The 13,669-nt window shown below is 39.6% G+C and overlaps 1 protein-coding gene across 8 annotated transcripts in view; it reads right to left on the bottom strand.

The window, feature by feature from the left end:
• The window catches only part of ELMO1 (engulfment and cell motility 1), a 302,503-nt gene that overhangs the window by 141,343 nt on the left and 147,491 nt on the right, over positions 1 to 13,669 (bottom strand). For all 8 annotated transcript variants that reach the window (XM_021385868.1, XM_021385867.1, XM_021385872.1 and 5 more), the window contains one exon: positions 10,978 to 11,086. In XM_021385868.1, coding sequence (XP_021241543.1) covers positions 10,978 to 11,086 — 109 coding nt within the window. The remainder of the gene's footprint in view (positions 1 to 10,977; positions 11,087 to 13,669) is intronic.

Raw genomic sequence — 13,669 nt, 5'->3', positions numbered from 1 at the left:
TCATAGAAGGAGAAGGAGAAGGAGAAGGAGAAGGAGAAGGAGAAGGAGAAGGAGAAGGAGAAGGAGAAGGAGAAGGAGAAGGAGAAGGAGAAGGAGAAGGAGANAGAAGGAGAAGGAGAAGGAGAAGGAGAAGGAGAAGGAGAAGGAGAAGGAGAAGGAGAAGGAGAAGGAGAAGGAGAAGGAGAAGGAGAAGGAGAAGAAGGAGAAATCACCCTCCAGCATTTTACTGGCATTTCCGAAACGTTTACATCAGTTCCAAGACTTTGGTACTTAACTGTATAGGAAAAGAGAAAAGCTAACCACGGTCACATTCCATCTCCCCAGTTGATAGCAGCTTTCTATAATTACCCTTAAAGGCCATTTGATTTGATAATACATTCACCATGACATAAAATTTACATAATGTTTTTCAATGACTTATTAATATGCAAATATTAGGGTAAAGACTGAAAATGCAACTCAAACGTTCCTAAAGCATGATGGTGTGCTATTTAAACAGAAAGAAAATGGAATGGCACATTAGCATTGCACAAATAAAGTACAGTCAGGGAATACAACAGGTCAAGTTCTAGATCAGTTGCACTGAAATTCCTGCAGATGTGCTAGGTGTTCACAACAATCAGAACGTATAATTTCCAAATGCAAGGAACAACTTATTAGAAGTACTCTTCACAATACACAAGAGGAAGGAAATGGAAAGGACAGCTAATGGCTACACACTCCAGGATTCACCTCCAAACATCTGCCTGTAAATCACAATACCACCTCACAAATAATACTTGTAATGGCTTTAAATACAGCACATCAGTAAAGTACTATTGTATACTCATGATACTCAGGTCCCTTCCAGATTATAACCTTATGACAAAATATAATCATGTATTATTATATGAAAAGGCAGTGAACTTTCCAGACTGAAAGAACATCAGTCTCCAGAGCATTAAATTAGAAAAAGAATATCATCATCTATTCCTTCAGTCAATATCAATCTCTACCACTGAGACTGCACAGCACCTTTAGCTGGTCTCTGTACCAATTGCTTCAGGCTGATTACAAGTTCTTCTGGGGACACCACTCATGACTGGCCACCAGCCGGATTTAACTCCATTGACCACGACTCTCTGGGCCCAGCCATCCAGTCAGTGTTTCACCCAGCAGAGTGTATGCCCATCCAAACCATGGGCAGCCAGCTTCTCCATGAGCATGTTGTGGCGGACAGTGTCAAAGGCTTTACTGAAGTCCAAGTAGACCACATCGACAGCCTTACCTTCATTCACTAAGCGGGCCACCATGCCATAGAACAAAATCAGGTTTATCAAGCAGGATCTACCATTCATAAACCCATGCTGACTGGGCCTGATCCCCTGGTTGACCTTTAATTGATTCATGATGGCTCCCGAGATTATCTGTTCCATAACCTTCCCTGGCACCAAGGTGAGACCGACAGGTCTGTAGATACCAGGATCATCTGGCTCTTGTTGAAGATGGGTGTCACACTTGCCAGTTTCCAGTCCACCGGGACATCCCCAGTTAGCCAGGACAGTCAAAGGATGATGGAGAGTGGCTTGGCAACCACATCTGCCAACTCCCTTAGCACTCTAGGGCACAATCCATCTGGCACCATGGACTTGTGAGTGCCCAGCTTTCGGATCAGGTCCAAAACCATCTCATCATGGATTATGAAGGCCCTGTTCTGTTCCCCATCCCTATCTATCAGCTCAAGGGGCTGTGTGTCTCCAGAGCAACTAGTCTTACTATTAAAGACTGAGGCAAAGAAGGCTTTAGGTACCTCAGCCTTATCCTGATCCTTCGTCACTGTGTTGGCCTCAGTGTCCAACAAGGGATGGAGATTTCCCCTAGCCCTCCTCTTACCGTTCATGTATTTACAGAAATATTTATTGTTGTTTTTCACCTTAGTGGCCAAGTTCAGTTCTAGCTGGGCTTTGGCCTTTTGTAATTTCCTCCCTGCACAACTTCACTACATATTTGTAATCCTCATAAGTTGCTTGCCCCCTCTTCCAAAGACCATAAACTTTCCTTTTGTTCCTGAGTTCCAGCCAAAGGTCTCTGTTCAGCCAAATCAGTCTCCTACCTTGTCGGCTCGTATTTTGTGACTTGGGGATAGTCAGCTCCTGCACCTTTAAAATAACTTCCTTAAAGTATTCCCAGCCTTCCTGGGCTCCCATGCCCTCCAGAACTACCTCCCAGGGGACTCTCTCAACCACGGTCCGAAAGAGACCAAAGTCTGTCCTCCAGAAGTCCAAAGTGGCAGTTCTGCTGACTCCCCTCCGTGGTTCAACAAGGATGGAGAAATCTATCATTTCGTGATCACTTTGCCCCAGACGGCCTCCAACCTCTACATCCCGCACAAGACCTTTCCCGTTAACAAACAGCAGGTCCAGGATTGCGCTTCCCCTTTTTGGCTCCTTTACCAGCTGTGTCAGGAAGTGATCTCCCACACACTCCAGGAACCTCCAGGACCGTTCCCTTTCTGCTGTATTATAATTCCAGCAGATGTCTACGACGTTGAAGTTCCCCACAAGAACAAGGGGTAGAGACCTCAAGAACTCACCCAAATGTCTATAAAGCATCTTATCCACCTCTTCATCCTGGTTGGTTGGCCTGTAGCAGACTCCCGCAATAATGTCAGTATTATTGGCCTTCGCTTTTATTCCGACCCATAAGTTCTGAACTCTATCATCATTATCATAAATTCACATTCTTTCTTAACACAGAGGGCTACACCACCACCTTTCCTGCCTTGCCTATCTCTCTTGAAAAGTTGGAAGCCATCGATCACAGCACTCCAGCTGTGTGAGTCATCCCACCACGTTTCCGTGATGGCGACTATGTTACAGTTTTCTGACAGCACAATGGCCTCCAGCTCCTCCTGTCCGTTACCCATGCTGTGTGCATTAGTGTAAATGCACCTGAGCTGGGCCATCTTCTGAGTGGGAGGAGTCCTAATACCCTCTTGACCATGCTCATGTTTTTCCGTAGGCATCAACCCCACACCAACCATACATCTGTAATCAACAAGACTTAAGGAAAAAAAATAACAAAGTTATCTCTAACTTAAGCCATGACTTTTTTCTTGGAAAGATCCAGGAAAATGTCACGGTTCTCTACACCAAAAGGGTACAAAACAGTACACTGAAAGATATCTGGGGGCAAGTAACTAATCTTCAAAAAATCACTTACACGTTTAATAACTTCCCACAAAGAGTTCATTTTGTTCAAGTATCCCCAGTACATGAAATTAAGAAGTACGTGAGTCTAAATTCATACAACTTGGTTCCAAAGACAAGGACCAAGAGTCTATACGGGTTGTGCATGCGCACCGCCCTATTAATAAAGTGACCCCTGTGACAGGTTCCTGGAGTAGGCTGCACATACTTACATTCTCATAATGACTTATCAGCATATACAGCCACACAACCTGTGCTTATGATGAGCACAGTTCTACTTCACCCAAAAATTGGTGAGAAGGAATTAGAGCAGGCTTCTGAGGGTCTATCATGAGAGTGTGGATAGGCCTACCAGTACACTGAGGCAAAGAAATATGATAGAAATTAGATGCCCTTGAGTAGAACTAGGGCCATCCTCCATCAAAACTATCACAAAATAAAAGTTTCGGCGATGCTAGCTATAAAATGAATGGCTTTAAGTCTGTGAAGAACAGGGGCAGTGAACACATGGGTTGTAATTAACTGAGGAAACACAACCCCATCTCGAGGAGGCCAGGATTCACCTCAGCTCCATTCCCTGACACTACACCGCATTTACATTTGTTTTAGTATCATAAGCCAACTCTTCAGGTTATCTGGAATTCCTCTCTCAAAATTCAGAATTGCCCTTCCTCTCCATTCCTAGAAGGCATTAAAGCTTTATACTTAGAAATTACACTGACATGTTTTTTTGGTTTACACAAGCTGGCTATGAAATTGGTCAAATTGATCAAATTAATCAAAAATGTTCAAAAACAAGCAATTCAATTCCTTGACGTATATAAAGATATATACCCTTAAAATTGCAGCAAAGTTTCTGCTAATACAGGTATGGAGAATGCCACAAGCAGAGTCGATAAATACAGCTAAAGGCGCTGTACTTCTTTTCAAGGGTGGCTGTATTCACTTTTTGAACCTTCATCATGAAGCAGAGCAAAATGTAACCCAGCAAATTCCTGCTTGTATTTTACTTAGCCAGCTCTCTTAAAAGCGCACGCTGAATGTGAACTTTCACGGTCTGTAAAATATCTGAGGGTGTACAGCTTTCTCCTTTCAGAGCTCTAGTAAATCTATGCTTCTTAAAGAAGGGCAAGTAAAGTTTAGTTGTTAGAAGCTAATTTTCTTAAGACTTTTCATTAGGAAGCATGTCTATAGAAATGAATGTGATGTATGGTATTTCAGCACGTAGGTAGTGTCAGTAACTCAATGTTAAATATCTGCATCACCCGCACAGTGCAGCTCCAACCTTCCAGGTTACTCATCCTTACTTTTATGTTTACTTGCACAGACAGAGCTTAAACACTAAATGCTTACAACAAAGTACATTAAGGACAATTAGATGTTTTACAGTCAAATACTGCTACTGAATTACAGGTAAAAGAAATATATTAGGATCTCAGGCTTTCAATGCTCTGTTTTGCTCGCTGTTTTGATCAGCTACTCGAGGAAGAACTTTTACAAAAAATACATCAAGAACATTCTCTTTTTAATTGATCAGGAGTGATTAATGACCCTCTTCATTTAAAAAGTTCCTATATCAGTATACGATCAGTTAGTTTTAAGTACCTTTCCACACTATCAGGTAGCACAATTATTTAAGTGCAAAAATTTAAGTGCAGTTATATGAAAAAAGTTGAATATACCCTGCTTCGCACCTGCCAAGAACGCCTCTATTTCTCTGTTCAGTCCACCAGGCAACAAAAGGAACCATGATGGCTTCGTAAACAAACACAAGCAGCATGTTTACAAGGCACAGAAAACAGCAGCAGAAGCAGCACATGCTAACCATACAAAAGCTTCAGAGAAGCTCAGCGCCTGCCTCACCCTTGGTTAGTCAGACATTGTGTCTAATGTCTTCTATCAGAAGCATGACAAGTTGGACTTTAAATACCTTTAAAGCTCTGAAGCCCCCCTCACAGATTCAGTTTTTAAGAAGATATTTACTGTGAGCCAGAAGAAGTTTTAAAAAGATAAGGAGAGACAAGTTATCGAGTTTTTACTTAGATTTTTTACCTTTGTTTATTCTAAGAGAATTAAAGTTTTCTTCCAGAGGGCTTATTACCCAGTCAACAGCAATTAAAAAATGCCTCCAGTGCCATGAAAGCATCCATGAGGATGCATGTGTAGGAAGCAGCTAGGACAAGTAGTGGCACATTCAACTACCCTCAGAGCCAGATCAGCAAGGGGTTGTTAAAAGGATATTCACTTGCTCAAGAGAAGAGATGTTATTTGCAAAATCTTATGCATTTCCCAGAATTCTGCAAATTTTCTAGCCTTTGCAAGTACAACCTTGTCTCAGGAACTACAGGAAACAGTTAAAGCTGGTTCTCATTTTAGCAGACTACTAATGGGTTTGTCCGCTAACCCCCAAATCATTCTGGGTTTCCAAAACCTCAGTTCCCTCTTTTTCACCTGCACAACTTTCTACTTCCCAACTGAAAATTCTTTAGCACTCCCTACACAAGCATTTCTGAAGTATACAGAGCAACATGTAAAATACACTGAAAGTTGCTACTGAAACAACATTGAGTCGAGTTTTTTAACATTGCTCAATTCTCTGTGCAATTAATTTAGCAACTATATGCCTCTTTTAAACAGAGCAATTGTGAAATTTCCAGTCTGCTGCATGGAAGTGCTGTGAAACATGAGATGTTATTGCAGAGCTGAAGCACAAGTTGTGACAAAGTCCAGAATACTTTGTCTACTTCTAATCAATCTGTATTTATAATATAATAGCTGGAAGTAAAATAAGGAGGCCCAGAATGGACTGAAAATTCATTTTTCTTTTAAATTCAATCTGCTCAGGATTGACCTGTCACTAAACAATGAGCAAAATGTCCCAAAATTTTTCCAGGTAAGAAACAAATTTGTGGGTATATGCCAGCTGTCTGAAGTAACATGCAAACCTGCAGACAGGAACTTCAAAAGCCCGAACAGTTCTTCAATGCTCAGAAGAGATGGAGAGTTTTCAAAATGAAATGCATTTTGAAGATCATAATTCATCAATTGGTTTTGCCTTTGGCAATAATCCAATATATTTACCCATGTCATCTGGCATGCTGTCATACACCTGCCCAGACTTCCATGTTACTACATCATCCATTATAGTCTTAAAAAAAAATACCAGAATTTTCTTCCAGTGACTGTGTTAAAACGAAGTACAGACTTCATTCCACCATGATATCAAGTTTGCCAAAGTCATGGATTCCACTAATCACAGGTAATCAACAGGTTTTTTTCTCTTCATCATTCTGCAGCTTTGTTCTGCTACTTCCCTAATTCAGCATCCTCACTGATAGTGTCTATGCCTTATTCCTACTTTGAATTTATCAGGTTTTAAGTTCCAGGTCTTGATTCTTGCTGTCCTTGTCCAGATGAAAGAGCTCTGCATACCTAATCAAGTTACCTCTTGTTTTCTTTGGAGAAATGAATCAATTCTAGAAATTCCCTCACATCCTTAAATATTTCTTGCCCTTAAAGTGATAAGTTTTTTTTTTTTTTTTTCCACATTCCATGCTTATAGAAAAATGAGTAAATGTAATTTTCAAGGAACTAAGGAGTCCTACATCTGGGACATGAGAAGGTTAAGCACTTTGCACATACAAATCAAATTATAATCCCTGCTCCAAAGAGATCAAAGACTGAAAAAGGCAGACATATGGCTGTCGACAGTAGGAAAAAACACTAGTGGGATGCCTCGCTTACCAACCCAGCAACCAACTTTGTATAAACTTTGAGGCCAGCAGTGCCATGTGCAGAAAGTAACCTTCAGACATCTGTCTCACTGTCCCTGATGACAGAAGTAGCAATGAATAATCTTGCTTAAAAGTTGCCTGTAGCAGCTTTACTCATGTTTTCAAGGATTACACTGGATGTTTTGCAGGAACTCCAAAGTTTACCATAAACACGAAGAGATTATGACTTTTTAGATTAAGAAAAGGTTAATTACAAAATATATATATATATACATATATATATATATATCTCCTGTGGAAAGGGAAGTTTCATTCTCTCTTTCCTGAGGGACTGCCACCAAACAGGAGGGAGGAATATCTGATAAAATGAGATTCCGATAGCATACAAAAATATAACTCAGATGACTCCACAAATTACTGACTTTGCATTAAGGATGAGCATATTTAATGTCTCTACACTTGGAATGGAATTTGCTAGTAATGTTTCCAAAGTAACCCTTAAAACTAAAGATCAATATAGCTCTTAGATTTTTCCCCCCCTCACTGAAATTGTTTTCAAAGCCGGCTGAATGGTGATTACCACATGGCCTTCACTCAAGATCTGCAGAATTTTTGCTGCAACTGGGGTTATCTGATACATGATTGTTTGGGCAAGAGGATAAAGAAGTGGATATAAGGAAAAAAATCTTTTACAGTGAGGGTGGTGAAGCACTGGAACAGATTAGAGATATGGTGGAAGCCCCATTCCTGGAGACATACAAGGCCAGGCTGGACCAGACTCTGAACAGCCTGATCTAGCTGTGGATGTCCCTGTTCACTGCAGGTGAGTTGGACTAGACAACCTTTAAAGGTCCCTTCCAACTCTAAGGATTCTATGCTTCTGTGATTCTATTCAATGCATATATGTAAGAATGAGTGAGTTAAAAAGCTAAGATAAAGGAGGTTAGAATTTCTTTTTAACTTTTTTATTATACATTAAAGATAGGATTAAAAGTTTAAGATGAAAAATTGTTATCTTTTACGAAATACCTTCTTGGTGAGAGAAGTTTTTCAGCTTCCTAACAAACAACTCCTGACTCTTTAAAGGCTTTAGTCTCCAGAAGATGAAATTGCAAGAAGAAATATGAGAACATTAAAAATTCCCTTATCTAATTTTATTTACTATTTCTGGGGCTTTTGTCTATTTAAATTTAAGAGGAGGAGGAGGAGGAGGAGGGTGAAAAGGCAATTAGCTTTCAAGAAAGGGGGAAAAAATTAAATATGACATTCAGTTATAAAAATACTGGATTTGCTGTAGCAAAACGAAAAATCAACCCAGGCATGCCCTCAAGTGTAGAATGCTGATCATGCAGTGACCAATATGGTTTCAGGGAAAGAACAGAAGAAAACCCTACACTGCACACTGTGGATTGTGCAAAGCAGAAAATAACTTCCTGGCCCTTGCAGCAATCAGCTTACTCCTTGAAGCATGAGATCTGATTACCTTCATCTCAGCAGGCACAACCATGAACATCACTACATACCTACTAAATATCCAGCACGTTCTATTTGACAGAAGGGACAGTGATGCCCATTTCAATTCTGCAACTTGGGCAATAATTGCAATGAAATCTATGGCAAGAACATACATGAACAGCATAATAGGAGTTACAATCTACTGGCATTTAGACCTTTTCTTTTGAGGAACAATGTTCTATAAATGAATCAAGTCTAACAGAAGGCCATGAAAATTAAATTCTCCACAATAAGAAAGCAAGAAAACCCAGTGAAGAAGTTATCTGATAGAATCCTTAGAACGATATATGTCTCCTACACATGGCATAGACCTCTGTGGTCTGTCAAAGTCTGAGTGCAGATTTTTCCAGAATCCCCTAAACACTACCCATCAAAACAATCACATGGGAACATTTGCAGTTCAACATCTGCGTCCTGCTCAACAACTACAGTAAAAATACTCAGTCTGATGTGCCTTAACTACAGAATAACTTCAGGCATGCAATGATATTGGCTTATAAACATCTTCAGACTGTGACAGCACTGAGGACAGCTGCCTGTCTGCACACATCACTAATCTACTGTTCATCCATCAGCTAAAAGAAGGCATTTTTTTGTTATTATTTAACTACGTTACTGTCTGCCTATAAAGCCAAGAGTCTGTTAAGATGTTCTTCTCGGAAGCATGTATGTCATGTACCAAAACTTAAAGGAAGATAGGGAAGATGTAGGTTATCTTAGTTTTCATAGCTACTAAGGAGGAAATACAAATGGCCTTGTTTTACCTGCTCTCGGCAAATTTGCCAGCATATCAGAGTTGTGGAATGTCAAAGAACCTTACCCTGTAGGAGTGGAATGAGTGCAACTGCTGGGGTGAGAATGCTACTGTCTGATGTCAGTTCTAATCCTCTGCTAGGATGGATGCAGTGCTTGAAAGGACAAAAAAAAGCGGTAAAATGTCTTCCAGTTGCCTAAAGGTATTTAATGCAATGGAGCAAAGGCAATATAATCAGCATTAAAGTGCTCTTCATAAATAATGGACAGTCTAGCAGCTTTTATCTACTCTGTACTCCAAGGAAGTTTTTACTGTTGAATATTTCATGAGTAAAAGGTAATTTATTGTGGCTTTTAAATTGTAGACTTCAGAAACTATTAGAAAAAAGTTCTATATCCCTGTACAATAATGACCAGTTATGAATTTCTAAAGAAACACTGGCAGCTTTAAATGCATATTTTGAAACATAACACTTATGAACTACCAGAGACACCTCAGCCCTAGTCTGTAGCTGATAATTTTTAAGATGTCCAATCCTATTCATCAGTACAGTACTTATTTGCAAATACCTGAATGTACATTTTCCTATGATGTCAGTTCTAGTTAGCACTTCTCAACAAAATATACTACTGATCACAGATCACTTAGGATGTGCATCTGTGATAGTAATTTTCAAGAAATCTGTTTCCTGTATATCATTGTAAAAGTATTACAGCCTTTGTAAGTTACAGACAGAATTCCACATAAACAAAACCATTAAGGAAGCGGACTGGTGAACAGGCGAATCATCAAGATGAATTAGAGGTAACCTTAGCTCTCTCCCCTGTGAATATGAAGCTATGATGTAACCTTACTGCCACATCCAGAAACAGATGCTCTGGGGGTGTAGATTAGTGAGACTTCACAGAAACCACTGGTACTACAGCTGGTTTCTTTCAACAGAAACACCAGTGCATTTCTCAACATCAAACCTGTCTGTACTACTTCACAGAGCTATGAAAAGGCACCGTGGGAGCTTGCTGCAAACAAACACGCCCATCATACACTGACTTTCAGCTTTAACAACACCAAGGGAAATGGCATTAAGGCATTTAAAAGCAAATTCCCTTAACCAGAGCTTGAGCTATTCCTGGGAAAATTTTTAGTTTTTCTTCTACCCTCATGTTTCCAAACTGTAGAGTTACTCTAAAAAAAGATACGACATAATTTTCTTTCTAAAATTAAGATAGCAAGAATGACTTTCATATTTTCTTTATGTAACAACAGAGCCCTCAACTCAAAAGTCTGAGAACAAAGAGGTTATAACTTCTGTATCTCCAGAAGTTAGGAGCTTGTTCATTCTGTATTAAAAAACAATATTTCATTTCACAGTGTTAGAATAAGTGATACAGACTAGATAAACAATCTCAAAATGAATGATTGTACTATTCATAAAGCCAATCTAAGGATAAGCCCATGGAACGGTAAGAGAAAGAAGTCTCCTACACTGAGGATAACCAAGTCAGTGGGTGGGACATTAATTGACCCCTCTGAAAATTATGCAACTGCTCTGTTTCACACAGAAGAAAGTCGAAGATAGGATGCCCCTACTCCACTCTCATCCCTGGAATGTCTGCAAATTAGTATGATACAGAAAAAATTAGTATGATACATGGAAAAACAGGCATAGTCATTCTGAACACCAGTATTCAATACGTAATCATACCAAGAAGAATAAAGTTATTGCTTCATGTATCACTGAACTCTCTCCATGGTTCTTAGAGGTCAAATAAATGGGCCAACTTACGTAGCTCTCCTACTTTCAGTATTTCACACAGCATCTTTGTGAGCTCAATGCTACTTCGGCCAAACGGGCACTCATGCTTGTCTTCTCGACTACTGTTCTCCAGGACAATCTGAAGTAGGAATCAAAATGGAAAATAATCAGTTTGAAGAATCCATCAGCTGACGCATTGTCCTCCACATCCAACATTTACAAAACATTTACCAGGCTGAATTTAGTAAATTTTTCGTACACTTTAATCTTTCCCCCAGCTAAATAGGAAAAAAAATAATGTCTTAAAGAAGAAATGTTGCCTCCCTATGCCCAAAGCAGCAACACAAAAGTAGTGCCATTCCAGGGCTGATTCAGACGCTTTGCCATTCCTATGCAACGTTGCTGTTCCACACCAGCAGAAGGAATTGCAGCAGAAACCAAAGAGAAAGAAAAGAGAAAGAAATAACTTAGTATCAAATATGCAGGTTAAAGGAGATGAGATAAAATGATTCATAGACATGTGTACATCTAGAAGGAGCTATGAATGACAAAAGTTGCATAGCTGGATTCAGGCTCCACAAAAGATCCAAGTGGCAAAAATCAAGCTCAAGCCAATGTGCTCTGTTTCTCCATTACAGAAGAAACTTGCACTTGTGTGCAAATTGTTTCAGCGAACTATCAGTCTTGCATCGAGCAATGAATGCTGCAAAAACAACTTAAGGAAAGTCTTTGTATTCCCAGTTGAATGACAGTGCAAAAGAAATGGGAGAAAATAATTACTTGTACACTTCTGCACCGTTAAGTTCTGCTCTATCAGATATCATTCAGAATAAAGCCTTCCTCAGCACTACAACTAAAAAAGAGGATACAATGTGGGTGAAAGATAAGTTATGAAAATAATACAGATTTCATTGAAGGTGTGAACCTGAAAGGAAAGTAAAATAGGGGCTGGAGATAAAAAGAAAAAAGAAATTATCAAAACAGATTTGCAATAAGAATTGTCGTTGCAGTAACAAACTTTGGTACTGACTTCAAAAGAGGAAAAAAAAAATACAACCTAAATAGCTGCTGCACAGCTTAGGAGCGAAGGAGAGAGGAAAAAATGAATTTCAAAGGTAAGATATATTGCCAAGCACCACAGAACCTCAGAAGCTCTCTAAATTTTATTCCCAAACAACTGTTTAGACACTGTTCTCTGATTTGCATTCCTCCTGTCTCCTTAGCTCCTATTTTCATGTAATTTTTTTTTATTTTTTAATCTTTCAAGTTTGGCAGCAACAAAAGCTTCCAAGAGAGTAAAACAACACTGCTTCCCAACATGACAGTTGTACTCCTCTCTAGAAATCCTGGAGTCCCCATTAAACCCTGATTTATAAAAGGCTCCAAGGCTGGAACTTTGCCGAAAACAGCCTGGTGGTGGAAAGCAGGAATGATGCATCACTGGATGCCAGCAAAACCTTTCCCACTCCCCCAGGCCTCAGTTGCGACTGTCACATATCCATGCCCTCTCTCTCATGAGCATAAGCCTTTGCTGTCAGGTAGTTAGTAAAAGTGTGGAAAAGAGAGAAAAGCCAAAAGCGTGTAGGCAAGTTATTTGCTTCACATGGCATGCCCAAATCTCTTCATGCAAAAGTATCTATTTTAGTCCTACTGTACAAAGGGCAACCTCCGACTGTTACCCTGCTCCTAACACAGCCTCAGGGATGTAAAAAGAACGTTGCTCTTCCTGTTGTGAAAGTGGATAATTGCTTTGTTTTGTTTTCCAATGTTCTTTGTCTTTTTATCACTTTGACTTCCCACCAGAGGCTTAGAAAGTTATTTGGGATTTCATAAATATTTGACCCAGCCAATTTTTGCTAGACTTTTCCAACAGGGTGGCGTCATACTCATATTCACCACTCTGCCAAGAGGACCTACTTTTCCTTGTAAAATTTTTGGCTCAAATGACATCTGGTTGTTCCATGTCATATCTGGGCAACAGCTGTATCAAATCAAAGAAACACTCCTGCAATTTTTGTTTTACATTGCTGCAGCCACTGTTCAAGGAACATGCAAATATGACTTCGCATTCTGGATGAGTCATCCTGCTCTAGTCTCTTTCATGGAGGACAGTGCTATATTTCCAAACACAAATGCAGGAGCAATGACAGACTGGCACACGCGCAGTGCAAGGCTGTGTCTCAACAGCTCCCTGGGATCACGTCTCCTCTTTTATTATTATGCATTTTATCTCTCACATAATAAAACATAAAATCTGCATACTGGAGCAGGGGGCTGCTTTGACACAGATTTAGATACAACAGAGAAACACTGGTAATAAAATCAGTGAAGAGGCAAAATGAAAGGGTAAGGGGGAGGGGAAGGGAAACACTCAGATCAGCAAGCCTGCTGGCTTCTGGCAAATGCATTTTGTTGAGTTTCACATTAACTCAACACATTAACATTTCATGAGCACATAAATATTTAATGGTGACACCATATATGCATATAATGTAAAGCAGAATTACAGCAATCAATAAGAATGCCAGAAAAATAGTTAAGGAACTGCATATTGCGATACAGCAAATTAAATGGCAATTTGAGTATGTAAAGCAGATTTGAAATGATCCTCACTCACACTCTCTGCAAGCATCACCTTTTAGAATTTGTTTTTGCAAAATAAAGCAGAGCTAACATATTACATTTCTGCAGGAAAGGAAGATGGAATGCCCTTTACTACATT

Source organism: Numida meleagris, chromosome 2, assembly GCF_002078875.1.
Source record: "Numida meleagris isolate 19003 breed g44 Domestic line chromosome 2, NumMel1.0, whole genome shotgun sequence".
Taxonomy (NCBI): domain Eukaryota; kingdom Metazoa; phylum Chordata; class Aves; order Galliformes; family Numididae; genus Numida; species Numida meleagris.
Note: the sequence above shows the minus strand (reverse complement) of the source record. Positions and strands in the feature narration are given on the sequence as shown.